The 18,254-nt window shown below is 40.6% G+C and overlaps 1 protein-coding gene across 2 annotated transcripts in view; it reads right to left on the bottom strand.

Moving 5' to 3' along the window:
- Vav3 (vav guanine nucleotide exchange factor 3) overlaps positions 1-18,254 on the bottom strand; it is a 333,283-nt gene that overhangs the window by 149,511 nt on the left and 165,518 nt on the right. For both annotated transcript variants that reach the window (XM_060392876.1, XM_060392875.1), the window contains exons 12-15: positions 17,457-17,543; positions 11,277-11,362; positions 9,641-9,773; positions 8,845-8,954 (exon numbers count right to left, since the gene is read on the bottom strand). In XM_060392876.1, coding sequence (XP_060248859.1) covers positions 8,845-8,954; positions 9,641-9,773; positions 11,277-11,362; positions 17,457-17,543 — 416 coding nt within the window. The remainder of the gene's footprint in view (positions 1-8,844; positions 8,955-9,640; positions 9,774-11,276; positions 11,363-17,456; positions 17,544-18,254) is intronic.

Below are 18,254 nucleotides of genomic sequence, written 5' to 3' on the forward strand. Positions count from 1 at the left end.
CTGATGGAATTTTTGATAGCAATCCTTCACTTTTCCCCCTGACTGTCTGTGACTTCTCATCCTTTCTAAATATGTTCAGCTAAGGCCAGAAAAATGTCAAGAAGTCATTGAATGCAACCAGAGAAAAGGAAGTTCATCCCCACCCAGCAGAAACAGAGCTAGAGTACTGTTTAATATTTGCTAATCGTCTGACATGCATGAACTACTTTCCCATGTTTCTGGACAAAGAAGAGTACTAAAAAACTCCACTTTATGACAGCTGAGATTATTCTGAGCATTGTCCTGTCTTGCTTCTTTTTATTGCTGGTGGTATAATTCCCTATATTAACTTAACTGCCAAGTTTGAAAGACTGTAGATAATACATTAGATTCAGTGAGGTTGAACTGGCTTTAACACGGGAGATTAATGTGTATAGGTCATCTCTATGAGACTTAGCACCAACTAGTGGCAGCAAATCATGCCAGCCTGAATTCCATACCTGTAAACCAACTCTTCATACTAAAACTGGTCATGAAAGCCTTCTAAGTTTTATTTTTAATTGCATTTACTTATTCATTGTGTGTGTCTGTGTGCAAGCATATGCACATGTGTGTAGATGTCAGAGAAGAACTTGGGACTGGTTCTCTCCTTCCACCATATAGGTCCAGGGGATCGATTCTCAAGTTGTCAGGCTTGGTAGTAGACATCCGAATCATCTCACTGGCCCATGAAAGCCTTTTCAGGAGATGGAAAAAAAAGTACGAGGAACTAGAGGAAATCAGTTTCTTTAAGCAAATAATATTTGCTCTGACAAAGTACCCTGACCAAAAGCTGCTTATGGCCTGTCAATTCAGGAAAGTAAAAGGAACTCAAGCAACAAGTTGCATCAACATCTTAAGATGCACTCCAGAGCAGAGGGCCACAAACATACTGACTCTCCTCATTCAGGGTAGAGCACAGTGAATAGTGCTGCCCACAGCAGGCTGGGTCTCCCTACATCAACCATCAAGACAATTCCTCACACACATGCTTAAACAGTCTAGATAATTCCTCATTAAGGTTCTTCACAGATGATTCTATGCTGTAGAAGATGATAGCTCAAACTAACCACCACATAAATATGGACAGGTGAAAACTGAGAAAACTTTTAAGTTGGTATTTTGGTCATTATGCCAGTAAGCCTGACAGTTCCCATGAAGATGCTGACAAGCATCACGTATCCAGAAGAGACTAAGGCAGGTACCATCACATTGGAAATGCCTCTGTTTCCATCACCTGGAAACACAGTTACCCGAGGAGGCTCATTTTCTAGCCAATGCTACAATACTGGTGTCCTCTGTACTTTGCAGTTTTCCTCAGTGAGTTCCCCTGGAGAACATTTCAGGGTAAAAAACGGGCGCAAGGCCGTTCAAGCTAGGAAGACAATGCTTCAATAATACAAAGATCATCACCAATTAAGATCTTTGATTGGTCTGTCTGGCTGCTGCTCGGACAAAAGTTCAGAGAGATACTGTGCCTAGCCTGGATTCTGTGGGGCTCATCCACATTCTCCTTTCCAAAAACCCACAAATAATAACAAACTGGTTACCGAAACAAGTGATCTTGGCACTTTGAGCAGACATTTGTGCTATTCAATTGTATAGTAAAAACAATGCCAAAAAGACAATTCATTTAGGTTTGTTTTTGTTTCATTGGAGTGAAGAGCATTCCTGAGCTGAATCACCCCTACTATAGTAAACAAACAAATAATAACAAAATCACAAAGTCCTATAAAAGTTTGACCATACTTTGGTCCATGAGAGTTGAGACCTTTGACTATTGACACACATGCACTGCATTCTCAAGGTGTAAAGCATTTTACTTGTTCTCTGAGACAAGAATCAATAAGCACACTCTAGGGACCAAATATACAACCCCCAACCATTTAATTGGAACACATAATCATTCACTTGCATATTACCTGTTGCTGCATTAGTATTTAATGATAACAAAATCAAATGGTTCTGAAAACACTTAAGTAGCACGTTTACTCTCTGGCTTCCCATAAAATGTTGTCTGCCCTCTGATCTAAGAGCTAAAATTACACATACCCATTCATTCACTTGAGAAGATTCAAGCAGCCCAGGTTCTCTGATGAAGACAATGATGAAGAAAGAAGTTGGTGATGCAGGAGGAGGAAAAAGCATCAGAGCAGCTTTTGAATGGTCAGGCTACAGAAATCTCTCACAGAGCTTCATGCAGGTATAGGGAGGCAAGGCCAACCATGTGAAAGTATAAACACAGTCAGTCTTTCGCCTTGTCAAAATGAGGCTCCCCAGCTCTACAAACTCCACCCCCAGCCTCATTCTCTCCTTTATCACTAACAGTCACCCCTGACTACTCTGGGGTAGTGCTGCATCAGAGGCTGGCTTTTATGCTCCTTTCTCTTTAGGGAGTCACTCTACGACTGTCCCTGACATCCAGTGCACAGTCTAGAAATCTGAAATCGTGTCTGTGAAAATGATGTGTGGATCTGCTATCCTAGGGCTACGTCCTTCATCAAGCAATAACAAGTTCATGTTCTTCTGAGGTTTCTAGAACTTTCTTTGAAGTTGAGATGACACATGACATGGCTTTAATATTCTAACCTCAGGATCAATAGAGAGGTGCTCTTTTAGACCACCTCAGAAAGGATGAGGTGGGAAGCACGGGTCACTACAAGCCAGCAGAGAGAGTGGTCATACCATCAGTGCTGATGAGGGTGATGAGGAAACCTGCTGAGCAGTAAAAAGGATGGTGGCAGGACATGACACAGTCAGCATACAAAATCTAAAGCACATGGACGATATGTGATTAACACATGTGATTAACAGAGAAGAGGTAAAGCTTTTCTTCTGAATTTGACAGATAGAAAAGAAAAAAAAAAGTGATGCCAAAATGAGCCAGGAATGTGAAGAGAGAGACATGCATGGGAAAGCCGAGGGCTCTGAGCATCCCAGCTCTAGAATACAATTTGGGTGAAGCTCTGTTTAAATCTCCCAGGAAAAAGAGGCTGCACGTAGCATAAGCTGCAAATTATTTCTGCAGTTTTTAGCTCATGTGAGGATGAGATCAATGCTACTTAAAAGGCAGGCTGGATAATGTGAAAATTATCTGTCCTGCTTTGTTCCACACATCTTTCCCAAGCATCTACTCAGACTGTCACAAAGGAACCTATCTAATATCAGGTTACCTGTCCATAAAAATGCTTTGGAAGAAAGGCTGGGTCATATTTTAAAGCTAATCATGACATAAGACAAAATGACGTCAACTCCTCAAGTTACAGAAATAAATTAATGATGACTGATGAAGAGTTAGCAGTAGATATCTTCTTACTACACTGAAGAAGTCTCTTTATCCAGGAGACTTTTTAACATACTAAAATTCTATAAGCCATCAAGTCCTGTTTCTTGCTTTTATTAGTTATCATAAAATTATAAAAGTAAAAATTCTGAATTTTCATAAAAATAATTTTGAGCTTGAAATGTGAAAGAACACACATTTATACAATCTATACAGAAACTAAGTTTCAAGAAAACATTCTACCCTAGTAGAGTCTGAGTCTGAAGGAAATGCTAATTTATTTGACCTTTGATATTTAAAACTTTTCTTTTTAATTCTGTGGCATACGTGCTCTTTGTGTGTGTGTGCGTGCGTGTGTGTGTGTGTGTGTGTGTGTGTGTGTGTGTATGTGGCTTCAATTCCTCTGGGAAAGACAGAGTGAGTAAATTAAGAAGGTACGCTGGATCTCATGTTAAATGGTGCTCAGACTTACGGAGCTTTGTGGCTACCTCTTCAGCCATCCTCCTTCATGGCGGCAATTTTCTGTGAGCTCCTCCAGGGAGACTCAAAGTTCAGCAGCCACCTGTCCAGATGACTGGTGTGACACAAGTACTGTAGCCCACGCCCTCCCCCAACTCCATGCTCTCCATCTGCAGTCTCAGTCTCTTCTTGCCAAAATCATCAGTCCCGCTAGTTACTGAACAAATAATGTCTAAACAGAGACTGACTGACCTCTGTGCTCTTTTCCTTAGGCAAGTCCCTCAGCACTGTGCCAGCCAGCCGGACAGTTAAGAAATCTGAGATGGCGCCTTTGATAAATGGGCCTTGTGTATCTTCAAGGAAGTAAATGAGAACTGCTAAAATTTCAAGACTTGAGTTGAGCTGGTCAGGAGAAACCCAAAGCAACAGGATCTTTTCATTTTCTTTAATAAATGCTACAGAGGTCAATTCTGAACCTACCTTTTCCTACTATATCTAGTTCTCTTCCAGTTTTATCTCTTCTTTGTCTTTCTAGATCTTCCTTTAAAAACCTTTAAGACTGGGCATGTAGCACACAGCTGTACATCTGCAATCCCAGCACTTAGGAAGTTGGAGGTAACAGAATCAGGAGTTGAAGGTCAACATTGGCTATTAATGAGATTAAAGTCAACCTGAGCTATATAAGATATATATACATACATACATATATGAATGATCCCTGTGTATTAGTCACAGTAAAAACAAGCAAAATAATGAAATTTTAAAATGTCCATTTTAGATAAAAAGCTCTGAATGCAAGTGGATATTTCATACCCTCATGGTAAAGACAATCCTGTACACTGAGATAGCAAACTCAGCTGCAATGGCAAAGTACCAACAGTGCTCAACATCGCTGACATGATCCTGTGATCGCTGGTTTCCTAAGCTGGAAAATGCGTGGAATGTTTACTCATTTAAAGCTAATCAGAGAATCCACAAAAACCCAGGAAGCACAAGGGAATTGAGAAGACAGTGATAGTCTCTTTAAAAAAAAAAAAAAAAAAATAGGTACTCGCATCTACACAAAAGCCAGCTTAACTGAATACAAACACTTGTCATCCTATTTCTCAGATGACTAAATGGAATCATGGAAGACAATTGGCAACAAAAATCATTTCTGGAATAAACAAAAGCAATGCCTCACAACAAACACCCACTTAAGCATTAAAATGGATGCTTAAAGAAGGCCCCCAGCACTTCAGCTCTTAAGCATCATTTAGCTCCATGATCTCTTCTCCAACCTCAACAACAACCAGTACTACATCTTTTAGTTGGGAAAAGAGAGAAGACTCCTTTCTCCTTCCCCATCCAAGTGTGTCACTGCTGTCTCTCCATTCAGCTTTTTTCGAAGGAGGCTGCCAAATTCTGGCGTGGTTCACTGCAGATTCTAAATACTAGATGTGGTTGCGGCCAAAAAAAAGGTCAGAGGACACGCTGCTGAGCAAGGATTGGGGTGTGCTTGGGAAAGACAAAGGCTGAGATCTAGGTCGCCCCAAGAGGTGACTTGTGCGCAGTTCATCGCTGTTTACAGCCGTACATGCGCTCTCTGCCCTTTCCCCCAGTGTACCAAACAGACAGCAGGATGTCATTGTCTTAGAGGTGTTCGCAATTACTCTAAACAAAAAACAGCCTGATCATCCTGTAAGCAGGACCGTAAATACCAACTAGAAAACATTTCGTCAAATCTTAAAAAGATCAAGTCCACTGTTCAGCCACCATCATCCTCCTTAATGTTCCTCTAAGTCATAATCCATAGAGTTCCAGAAAGATAAGACTCAAAGCTGAGGCTAAGGACGCTGTGAAGAGCTGACCCATAGACCTCAGACATCTGGTGCCCTCTTCACTGTTAAAACACCACACGGCTCTTGGTCTTCGTTGCTCTCCTTGACTTAGAAAAGCCCAATGAGTGGAGATAATGGACAAAACGGAACTAATCTGACCCTAGGGCAAAATCTTAAGCATCAGGATTTACCCAGATTACTCTACTTCATGAAGAGCAAAGTAAGACCTGTCTTAGGAAGCTGGCAGCATGGTTATCAGAGCTTCCTGGGATAGCTAGCTTCAAAAGGAAGGGAGGCAGTTAAGATAATAAGTTAACATAAGCCTGATACCTTAATGAAATCCTGGTTTTATTTTGCCTCACATGTTTTAACTTTTGCTTACAGACCTCCTCAGGTTAAACTCTGAGTAATTCTACAGAAAAGCTTGTCCGCCTTCTACCGCACCACATAAGCTGCCAGCAGAACTCCTTAATACAGATGTGACGCCCACTCATGCTTCATTATATTAGTGAGGTATGTCAAAATAATTCAGACACGTAGAATGCCTGGTTCCCTGAAGTACAGAAGCCACTGTGTGCACACAGGAGCAATTCAAGTCTATCTATACCCTGCGTGCCCTGCTGACTGTATCTAAAATGCCACTTCCCTCCCTTCTTTCACAGCCACCTTGATTCAAAACCAGACACAAACCCCCATGAATCAGGTATGATAATCTCAACCTTGCTTGTCATGTCTAGTCATATGACCAAGTTCTGTCTCTGTCTCGATTTAAGAAAAACAACATGTTCTTAAAGGTTCATCAAAAGTGAGGGATTACCTTCTGCCACCTACTTGATAGACTTTACAGCTGGAATTCCAGTAGCTATTATACACTTTAAAGTGACCACCAAGGAAGACAGAAGCCAAATGCTGAAGACAGCAGACGAGAACGTGAGCCTGAAAGAGTGGTGATATCAAAGAGCCACCCTATCACACAGCTTCCGCCTACTGCAGATTCCTCTTTACATGAGAGGGAGTAAGCATTCAGTTTATCACCTATCTTGTATTAAGGATGAGCTATTTGGCTTAAGAAAATTGGATCAAATGTCACTGATATGTCTATCATGCAGGCCTAAGAGCCTGCCTCCTCTGAGACAAGACACTTAGCTGCCCTCCCCTGGAGAAACTCCTTCACTCAGAGGAAGCTTCTATGGCTGAAAGAAAAGATCAGAAAATCCTAGTCTTACATCTTCATCTTCCCACAAGACCAAAAGTTTGAGATCCATCCTGCCTCTGGATACAATCACTACCCCTAGCATCTTACGGTTCTGATATCAACCACACAATTTTAGGTGTCTCACTGAAGGAGCACAAGATATGTGAGCTTGCATTCTGGACCACAAACTGGACCAACATCACCCACTTAACACCTGTGCCCAAAATAAATGCAACCTGTACCATAGAGGCCATGCTAATGCAACCTTTAATACTACTGACCTTTTATGCTTGACTATTGTAATCAATGACCAAGCATACGTACTCTACTACTATGTCAGAAAGCGTTAACTTTGTGCTCTCAGCACATTAGGATCTTAAATATAAAATGCTACTGCTAGCAGCAGTAGCAACAGATATCACCCTCTGATCAATACATACCATACAGCTTACATTGCAGCATCTGGCTGGCATTTCCCTGAGACAGTATTTGCAATTCAAACTAAACATCGGTATCCCTATTTTACAGATGCAGGCACTGAGGTTTTCAGAGGATGAATGATTTAGCGAAGGCTGTAGGCAGCTACAGCTGTGATGACAGCAGAACCCAGACTTGGTTTAAGCTTAATTAAAAAAAAAAATCTATACAATCCCATCTTTCAAAATATAAGAGAGTCTTGAGCCAGCCAGATGGCTCAGCAAGTATGTTTTTCCTGCCAAAGTTGATGACCTGTGTTCCATTCCCCAGAGCCCACGTGGTAGAAGGACAAAAATCCATTCTTGATTGGATTCATTCTTGATTCTTCCATAGATAGTCTGTGTAGTGCATGTATGTACATGTGGCACATGTACACACACACAGTAAAAAAATAAAATATGTAAACCCAACCTTATCACACCTCAAGTTTGCATTAACACAAGCCTTTCTTTAAAAATCAGAACGAGCAGTAAAAACTTGATAGAATAGGTGAAGGAGTGGTAAACAAGACCAGAACACAATGAGACAAATCTCTGTAGTGTTTTTCTTTTAATTCCACCCTTTGTTAAAGGTTTCATTTCAGGGTGACCAATGTGTTTCTACAATAAGGGTCATAATGTACCTTCTTAATTTGTAAACATCAAAACTACAAAAAAAGCACCTAACAGTGTGTTCTCAGTCGCAACTCAGTGTGCCATTTCTTTTGAGCCAGGTCTGTGCATTTTCACGTCTTTGTTGAGCTTCTTCTTTAATAAAGGGAAGGGACATTTAACAAATTCAGGCCCAAAGCATTCGTTGAATATACCTGAAACTCAGCAAGGATTCAAACAATAAGTGAGTTTGAAATCAAGGGAAGACACCAGTGTTTATATGAGAAGGAAAGGATGTGAACACATGTGCATTTATGTGGGATTTTTATGAATAAAAATTTTTATAATTTATTTATTTTATAAATAAAACCGTGTGATTTAAGGATATATATTAAAACAAAGTAATTACAGGAAAGTTTTGTTCTTATAATTAAATTTCTTGAGCAGCTAAAAGGTAAAGTCTGAAAATATTCCTTGGCAAAGAATGTCAAAGGGAAGGTTTGAGCTCCCTCTTTCTTCTTTTTGAAGAAATTCACCAGGAAGCCGAGACCAGATGATCAGCCCACAGTCTGCCCTTGTGTCCCTGCTCAGAGCCTCTGCATGCATGCTACCAGCCATTAGTGGAGAACAGCTGCTGTGACTCACCAGTGACTTAAATAGTAGACACAAAGAATTCTTAAAAGTAGAAATGTAGGCTGGGGAGATGGCTCACTAAGGAAAGCACTTGCCAGCCAAGCATAATTGCCCAAGTGTGAATCCTCAATACAGAAAAAAAAGCTGGACAGAGGTGGCAACCAGCCTTTAATCTCAAGAGCTTGGGAGGCAGCAAGAGGGGATTCCAGTAGCATGGTAGTTAGCTGGTCTATCCAAGTCAGTGAGTTCTGGGTCCAACTCAGAGACTGATGTCACCTCTGGCCTACACACACACACACACACACACACACACACTTGTGTAAGTGCACACCACAAACACAAATAAAATTTAAAAATAGAAATACTCACAAAGCCATTTCAAACTGTTCCAGCCATTTTTTCTTTAAATCTTTTGTTTTGCAATAAAATTCTAACCCATTTTGTCCTTGGGTATGGATGAGGTAGAAGCCATAAGACCACTGTAAAAATGAATATTCTTCAAGTTAATAATTATCCTTTGTTTAAAACATACCTCCAAATTCACTGGAGCACCATCACAACCATCCACAAGAAACCTTAGAACTCTATCAGCATTAATACCGATGATTGTAAACAACTTCATATTGATGAGAAAAATCATTGTTACACATATATTGATCTTCGAAATTAGAAATGGTCAGATCAACTCTGCCACGACCCAATCAGAGCCCACAGGAGACTCTACCAAATCAATTTCTGAAAACTAAATGCCTGATTCTATTGTTAACTGCATCTCACACTGATATACACCTGACTCCAGATTTGCAGGTTCTGTATTCAAATACCCAGCAACTGCAGATGAAAACAAATATTAATTGCATCTGTACTAAACAGATGTACAGACTTTTTCCCCTTGTCATTATAGCTAAATACTATGGTGTAACAGCTGCTTACAGGAATTTAAATATTGTCTTAGGTAGTACAAAGAACCTACAGATGTTTTAAATTGTGTAGAAAGACATGCATAGTTATATGCAAACACCAAGCCATTTTGTATAAAGGCACCTGAATATTTGCAGATTTAGGTATCTGTAGTGGAGGGAGGGGTCTAGACACCAAGGGATGACTGCATTTGAATATTCAAAACTCTGCATAAATTACTGTTAGTAACATCCCCAGAAGTCACCTTTTTATTTTCTTTATCAGTGGTAGGATTGTTGGCTATCTTGTACTGCTGGAGATCTATTATTTCCTTCATCTCATAGTTATCACCTTTCCTTTTACAAACAATCACTGCCAAATCGAATAAGAAGATATGCCTGTGAAAGAGAGACAGTGTGGTTGACCGACAGCAACTGGCTTAGAAGCACATATATTTTTCACTGGCAGGACGTGACCGCGCCAACCAAGCATTCTTCCTTTGCATTAAGGACGACAAGGCAGGGCTGCACACCGGAAGCAAGGAAGCATGCAGGCCCACAGGAGCATGGCTTTCCTTCCCCACCCCGGAGGAGAAAAGGTGTCACCCATTCCCGTTGACCTCATTTTAACAAAAAGAAAGGGGGAATCATAAGAAAAGCAATACATACACTTTAGACTTGTTGAAAATACTCATTGAGATAGGCTATAAAGCTACTCATGAATAATTGCTCTCTTTTTTATTGAAACACTAAAAACCCAGAAAAATATTCACGACCAGGACAGTAGATCTTCTACAACCTTAATAGCAATCAATCAAAAGCCCGAGAACTGTTCATTCCTTTCACAAACAGGATATAAAACAAATTCCTAGGGTCCCCATCCAGGTGGAAATTACTCTCATCCTGGGTGAGCAAAACCACGCTGGGGGATGTGTGTAAATTGCCAAAGGTCACACTGATGATCTGGTGCAGAGTGAGATCACACCCAGGCTAACTTTAGAACCTGTGCCTTCACTTCTTATGTTGAGTGACACATTTTATTGGGTCACCTTAAGTGCAGCTTGGGTGTAAGAGAAAACTGCAAACCAGGAAAGTGATGGTTAAGTTTCTGTGTTAATTTTTTTTTCTTATTAAAAGCAATGCTAATTGGGGAAGGAAATGAACCTTCTAACCTTATCATCTAACCGCAATACATGTGTGCTTTTTAAAACTTTCAGTGATTAACAAGCGTATTCTTAACCAATGATTGTGACAATGACACAATCGAGGTGCTCAAACACTTCCCTCATCATCAAAGGCAAATGTGTGGTCCCTGAGAGTTGCTGGCAGAGTCAGGGTATCAAGGAGGAAGCAAGAGCTGATGCTGCCCCCTGCTGCCAGACAGTCTCCTCTGCAAAGATTCAGGAAACCACCACCAAAACATCAGTTTGGCAATCACCCTGCATAGTGGAGGAGTAAAGGCCAGTGGCACTAAGGACATTCAAGAACTCTGCCTAAAAATTTCCCTAAATAAAAGTATTACTAAATAATCCCCATTCGGCCTTCCTATTTAGGATGCTTTTCATTATTTTCAGTTAATTTTAAAATAAGTCCTTTTTTAAAAAGGCAGTCGTGGTTTTGCAGAAATTGTCTGGTGGCATTCCATAACGGAAATGCGTATTTTTCACCTGTCTTATTTTCTAAGGTTTCCATGTAAACCCCTAAAAACTTAGCAAATCAATAGAGCGAGGACTAGAAAATGAGGTGATCCATAATGCATTCATTAGGAAATGCAAGTGTCCACTGACTGGCCTGTCCCCTTGCCTGCCCGCGGCCACCCCATTTCAGAAAACCTGATTCCGGTGCCATCCTTCCTGTGACAGCCGCTGGTACTATTGAGTGCACCCCAGGCTCCCGTCTCACCTTTCCTGCTTCGTATGCTTGTCCAGTGTGGTTATTCGGATTTCACCATCTCCCTGAGGTCGTCCAAAGAGCAAGACCGGCTGGTTCTAAAACACAAATATATTTGTAAACATAAATCTGAAATGTGTGCCTGACCTTTTCACAATTACATAAAACTAGAAGTGAACATCAGTAAAGATGTTTTCTGGGACAACTACCCTACTATATTACAATTGATATCACCTTTAGTTATTTTAACACATTTGCTCTAAAACACATGGAACTTTGATACGAGATATGCTTCGAAAACCAATCTGTCCCTTGTAATTACAGTGGGCACGTTGTGACCACTACTTTTACGTATATATAATCTTAAAGAGAATGTTACCAGCGCTGGATCTGACCGGGAAGCCTGGCCCTCCTGAGGACTAGCTGTCATGGTACCACAAGACACTGTTCAAGCTTCCAAAGGAAGAAGGCAAAGGATAGTCCTGCTAAACTATGATGCCTGTGAACCACATCCATGACCAACATGCCACAGAAACCACAGGGATACAGTAGCAGCACACATAATTTGGCAGTAACCAACAGTTCTCTAATTGGGCTTAGGGCCCGCTCAACAATAGAAGAATCATGCCTGAGACTGGAAACCAATGCAGCCACCCAGGGTTAATTAATTTGTGGATCTTGGAAGAGAACCTACCACCCCTACTTTACTAAACCAACAAAATCCCTAATTACCCTCTAAGAAGTTGTCCTTAGACTCAGAGATAAATGTAGTTCTCAGCCCTCACTGATATATCTATAACACAACCCCTGCCCCTTGGGCTCAGGAACCATTGCAGAAGAGACAGGAAGATTATGAAAGTAAGAACAGCATGTTTTCTGTGGAATTATATCTCCTAAAATATCAGAGAAGATATCCCCATGAAGTTTCACCAGCATGGCCTCCTAAACATGAGTTGAATAAAGGCAATCAGACCTGCTAATGGGAAAGCAGGAAGCCTACATGGCCTCAAGCCTAGAGGGGAGGGAAAAAAAAAAAAACTACGTGTAATTAAGATGGAAAGGGAGGAGATATAGAAGGACCCTGTGAGAGCAGGAGCCACATGAGGAGACCAACAAAGCCAAAAAAAGCTGGGTTTAGGGGGACTGCAGAGACTGAACCAAAGACCATACATAGAAAGGACCTAGACCCCCTGCTCAAATGTAGCCCATAAAAAGCTCAGTTTTCATGTGGTTTACCTCCTAAGGGAGAAGAGTTAGTCTCTCACTAATGGGAACTCTGTTGCCCGTTCCTCGATCACTTCTACCTAGTAGGGCAACCTAGTCAGCCAGCAAAGGAAGAGGATCCAGGCAGTCCTTATGGACCTGATAGGCTAGGGTCAGACCGTACGGGAGGAGGACTTTCCCTATCAGTCAGTGCACTAGGGAAGAGGGATAGGGGAGAAAGGGAGAGGGTGGGTGGGACCAGGAAGAGATGAGGGAGAAGGCTACAATCAGAATACAAAGTGAGTAAATTGTAAATAATAATAATAATAATAATAATAAACATACCACAAAAATAAAATAAAAATTTAAATTAAATTAAAAAGAAATGCTGAGAGTAGGAAAAATAGTCCTCCTCAGGTTATTAGCACACTAATTGGTTATCCAATACCAAACGGTATTGGATATATATTTATAAATATTTATTTATATATATTGGATATATATCCATCCATATATATGTGTGTGTGTGTGTGTAACATTATAAAGACTGAGCATTTGCTCAACCATGTTCGTAGCAGCTTTATTCGAAAGAGCCAGAACCTGGAAACAACCCAGATGCCCCTCAATGGAGGAATGGATACAGAAGTTATTGTAATTTACACAATGGGATACTACTCAGCAATTAAAAACAAGAAAATCGTGAAATTTGCAGGCAAATGGTGGGATCTAGAAAAGATCATCCTGAATGAGGTATCCCAGAAAGAGAAAGACACACATGGTATATACTCACTTATAACTGGATAGTAGACATATAATATAGGCTAAACCTACAAAACTTTGTACACCTAAAGAAGCTAAGCAAGAAGGAGGACCCAGGGTAAGATGATCAATCCTCACACAGAAAGGCAAATTGAACAGACATCAGAAGAAAGAGAAAATAGGAAACAGGACAGGAGCCTACCACAGAGGGCCTCTGAAAGACTCTAACCAGCAGGGTATCAAAGCAGAGGCTGAGACTAATAGCCAAACTTTGGGGAGAGTGCAGGGAATCTTATGAAAGAAGAGGGAGATAATAAGACCTGGAAGGAACAGTAGCTCCACAAGGAGAGCAACAGAACCAAAATATCTGGGCCCAGGGGTCTTTCCTGAGACTGATACAACCAAGGACCATGCATGGAGATAACCTAAAACCCCTGCACAGATGTAGCCCATGGCAGCTCAGTATCCAAGTATGTTCCCTACTAAGGAGAACAGGGACTGTCTCTGACATGAACTTAATGTCTGCCTCTTTGATCACCAAGCCCTAATTGGAGAGCAGCCTTACCAGGCCACAGAGGAAGACAATACAGCCTGATGAGACCTTATAGGCTAGGGTCAGATAGAAGGGAAAGAGGACCTCCCCTATAGAGGACCTCCTCTATAACTTAGAGAGGGGGATGGGAGGAGATGAGGGAAGGAGGGTGGGATTGGGAGGAAATAAAGTAGGGGGGTGCAGCTGGGATACAAAGTGAATAAACTGTAATTAATATAAATTTTAAAAAGAAAAAATATATAAATAAATTAAATAAAAAAAGACTGAGTGGGTTGTATTCATACAACAATTAAAGAAAAAGAGACCAAGAATTTGAAAGAGAACAAGATACGTGCAGTGATTTAAAAGGGTTTGGAGGGAATAAAGCAAAGCAAATGTAATTACATTTTAATCTCAAAACTAAAACTATTATTTAAAAAGGGAAGTTAGATACCAAGAGAGAAATAACTGAAATTATACTAACCACAAGAAAATTCTGTAACTAATATCTGTCACACATGCAGGATAAAATGCCTTCAGTCTCTGTCTTCATAGAACACACCATGCACAGGAACATGAATGTTCACAGAAGCATGTAACTGCAGACAAATAATTGTCCCCGTTGCAGAGTATAGAAAGGGGAGATAATTTCAGCCAGAAATTCAGATGGCCTCCTTGAGCTAAATGCTCCAGGATGAAATTTTCTGTTGTAACAATTAAATGATATATTTTCACAAAGACAGGAATGCAAAATATTTTTAAACTATTACTGGAGACTTACAGTACTTGTTAAGGAAAAAGAATGAACCATAGATTATCAATGACATCTACTGACTTCATTCTAATAAAAGATATAGATGTGATTTCAAGAAAATGGTAAAATAATAAGCAAACACATTATTATTATATTTGTCATTATTTATTATTTATTTTGTTATTATTTATTATTTATTTTGTTATTATCTATTATTATTGTTATTCTCTTCCAGGAACAGAATAAAAACCTCATCTTAAAATTCACATAAGAATCTCAAGGGACAACTGGATAACTAAATGAGCTCTGAAAAACAACAAATGTGGATATTTCATACTCCCTGACTTCAAAACTTACTAAAAAGCCAGAATAGTTAAAATAGTATGCTATTGGCATAAAGACCAACAGATCGATAGACCTGGAATAGTAGCAATCCCAGAAATAAGACTCACATATTAACCACAATCGTTTCCAAAAAATACCGAGAACACTCAATGGGGAAAGCAAAGTTCTTGTAGAAATGGTGCTGGGGAAACTATACAGCTACAAGTAGAAGAATAAAGTCGGACCTTAGCTTCATACTACAGCTAAAAATAACTACCTACAGCAAAGATCTACGCATAAGAGCTGACACTATTAAGGCTTTACAAGAAAAGAGAGAAAAAGCTTTTTACAGAATTAAATTTAGCAATGAGTTCTTAGATGTGACATTAAAAGTGTAAGCAAGAAAGAAAAGGTGGGTAAGCTAGAGCTCACGGCATCACCCATGCTATCTGCAGAAGAAAGTCTCCATAAACACCCATATGACAAGGAACTGATGGGGATACATATATGTAAATACGTCCTACAAACATGCAAATGTGAGTGTTCATGCACCCACACCCCACACCGCATCAGGACTCAACATTAGCCAAGGTATTTAAATGGACATTTCTCGAAACCAGACACGTCCAGTGAACACACAAAGCAACATACAACACTATGACTCATTAGGAAAATTCAATGAAAGCCACAATCAGACACTATTTCACACCCATTTAGATATACATTTTGCACATGCGCTTAGAAAAGAAAATATTTTTTTAAAAAGAGACCTGAAAATTTGCCAAGTTCATGAAGAACCTGGAATCCATCTTTATCGCTAGTAAGGAGGCAAACTGGGGCAAGTGTGCTGTCGAGAATTGAAATTATTCAAAATTTAAAGCCACAGAACTACCGCACAGTTCAGGAATCCTGTGATATAACCAAAAGAAATGAAAGTGGGCACTCGAATGGACATTGGCACGCCCATATGCAGTAGCATTGCCTATGATACTCCAAGGGGGAAGCAAACAAATGTTCTCTGCATAAAAAGACACAGTGTGGGATATGCACAGACAGTGATACAGATAGCCTTAAGTAGGCAAAACCCACATTCTGCCACATGGATGGATGCCATGGCATGAGGCTGAATAAACTAAAATGGTCACAAGAGCACCAAGACTATATGGTTCTATACATCAGAGGCATCCAAGGTGCTGAATTCACAGGCAGAAAATATTTGGTGCCTGCGATTGCGGAGAGAACAGAGTGGGGAGTCTGTGCTCTGTCAATACGGTTTCACAGGATGAGAAGAGTTCTGGAGCTGGATAGAGGCAATGGGAATACAAGACTGTAAATATACTTAATATCATATGCACACATACATTTGTATAGGGGTCAATTTAATACTGCTGATATTATGACACTGTCAGTGCTATATAGCTGTTAAGGAAACTCTAGAAGACAAGGGATGATGGGAGGTTAGGGAGTGGGATTCCCTTTAGGTTGGACCTTGAAGGAATATGATAAACTATAATGGAGAAAAACTCTGGGCTCTTAGTAGAATATCTTCAACCACAAAAAGAGATAGAAAACTAGAGACTTACAAAAAAAAACATGGCATAACACCCATGATATAAAATATGTGAGTAATCATTCACTGGATGAGCTCAGAAAATTGTTTAAGTGCAGATCACTAAGTACTTTTAAATAGATGAATGTTAAAGACATCAGAAAAGTCTTGGCAAGTTTGGGAAGAAAGGTGACTTGGAAAACCACGGTTTTGAAACACAAAGAGATCATTTGGGGTTGCAGGAAAGCAGGTGACAGCACCATGAAGTGGGGAGGTGGCTGTACAAGTTCAGCAGGACTCAGAGCACAGCGGTGAAATCACCTTGCCAACAATGTCTCAGAGCCATTCTCTCTGCACGCTTCCCACTGGCAAATCCCGTCCTCCACTCATTCTCTCTAGAAACCATTTCAATAGCTACCTGGCTGCCTTCCTGTTGGGACTCCTTGAATTAAAGATATTAACAAGCCTGGAACACTCACAGGTAGAAGCTGCCCTATTTCCATGGCAGGAACAATGAAGCCTTAACCTATCTTTGGCCTAGAAGGTTATGTGATACAGTTGCCCATACCCTGAGACCTGAGAGCCCATCAACCCCTTCTGTCCTCACCACTTCTAGCAAGCCTTGCCTCTCAGCTCTCTTAACACGTAAAGTGCTACTTCCCCGTCTCTGGACTTTTCCCTGGATCACTAACCAGATAGATCTCCAGGCTTCTCATTCTTTCAGAATTTTGTCCCAGTTAAATTGTGTCCCAGTTAAAATGACAAGCGACTTGAAAGGACTTTTTCTAGCCATGTTACCTACACTGGGACTCTCTTTATTGTCCTCTGGGACTGTTGGGAGAAGGGGCAGAAAGAGCCTGAGGGAAAGAGGCAAGCAAGAGAGGCATCTGGACAATAACAAAGTCACAGATGACACCACATGAGTGTGAAGGCCAAAGAGAAATAGGAGGGAGAAAAACAACTTCCAACAGCCGAAAGTTGAAGGTATACTATCTTTTCCTCAACAACAGTTCTCAGAACGTCCCGCGATTTGGGGATGAGGGGAAGCTGGATAGGAGGATAATTACATACCAAATTTTCTATAGATAGCTGAAACTGCTTAATTTCACGAAGGGTCTCATTATCTCTTTTCACTTCATTCACATATTGTGCCAAGTCCTAAAGAATGGAGAGAAGGGTACAGAAAGAAGGCACAGGAAGATTAGAGATGCAAGCTGCTTTGAAAGAAAAACATATCATTAATCCCGTCAGTGACGAAAGTCACCACAATAACATCCCGATGACAATAAAATGAACACACAGTCACTCAAAGCTGCATCTCAAAGCCAATTTTAAAACGTGGGGTATGCAGCTGGGGACGTCTGAAGGGTTGTGGTCTATCACAACCCTGAGGAGAGTAAGGACGCTGCTGCCTTAAAAAAAAAAAAAAAAAAAAAAAAAAAGACCAAACAAAATCTGCAGCTATGCAAAGTCACAAGGAAAGTAGGTCAGGAGAATTTAAATTCCAGGAGCATGAATGGCCGCCCTTGACAGTGGCACATCTTTCCCCAGGTTAGATAAAGGGCGAAGGATCGGCAGCACAAAATTACATGTTGCCCTAGAAGACTGTCTTTTGAAACGAGTTAATGTCTTGTTAGCTCGAAAGAGCGCTCAGTCAAGACGGCTAGTTCAATTTCAGAGTGAAGAGAGGAGAAGCAAGGGAGTGGTGAAGGACCCGGCTGCACAAAACCGGCAAAGAGCGAGTAAAACCTTCAGCCAGGTTTCTCCATGTGCCTTCAACCACTTAAAAATGGCTTTAAAAAAAACACTGCAAAAGCATTACCTAATCCTCCCATACTGTATCTGGCTATTTTTACTTGGTGTGATGCA

The sequence above is a fragment of the Meriones unguiculatus genome, chromosome 10 (genome assembly GCF_030254825.1).
Source record: "Meriones unguiculatus strain TT.TT164.6M chromosome 10, Bangor_MerUng_6.1, whole genome shotgun sequence".
Lineage (NCBI taxonomy): Eukaryota > Metazoa > Chordata > Mammalia > Rodentia > Muridae > Meriones > Meriones unguiculatus.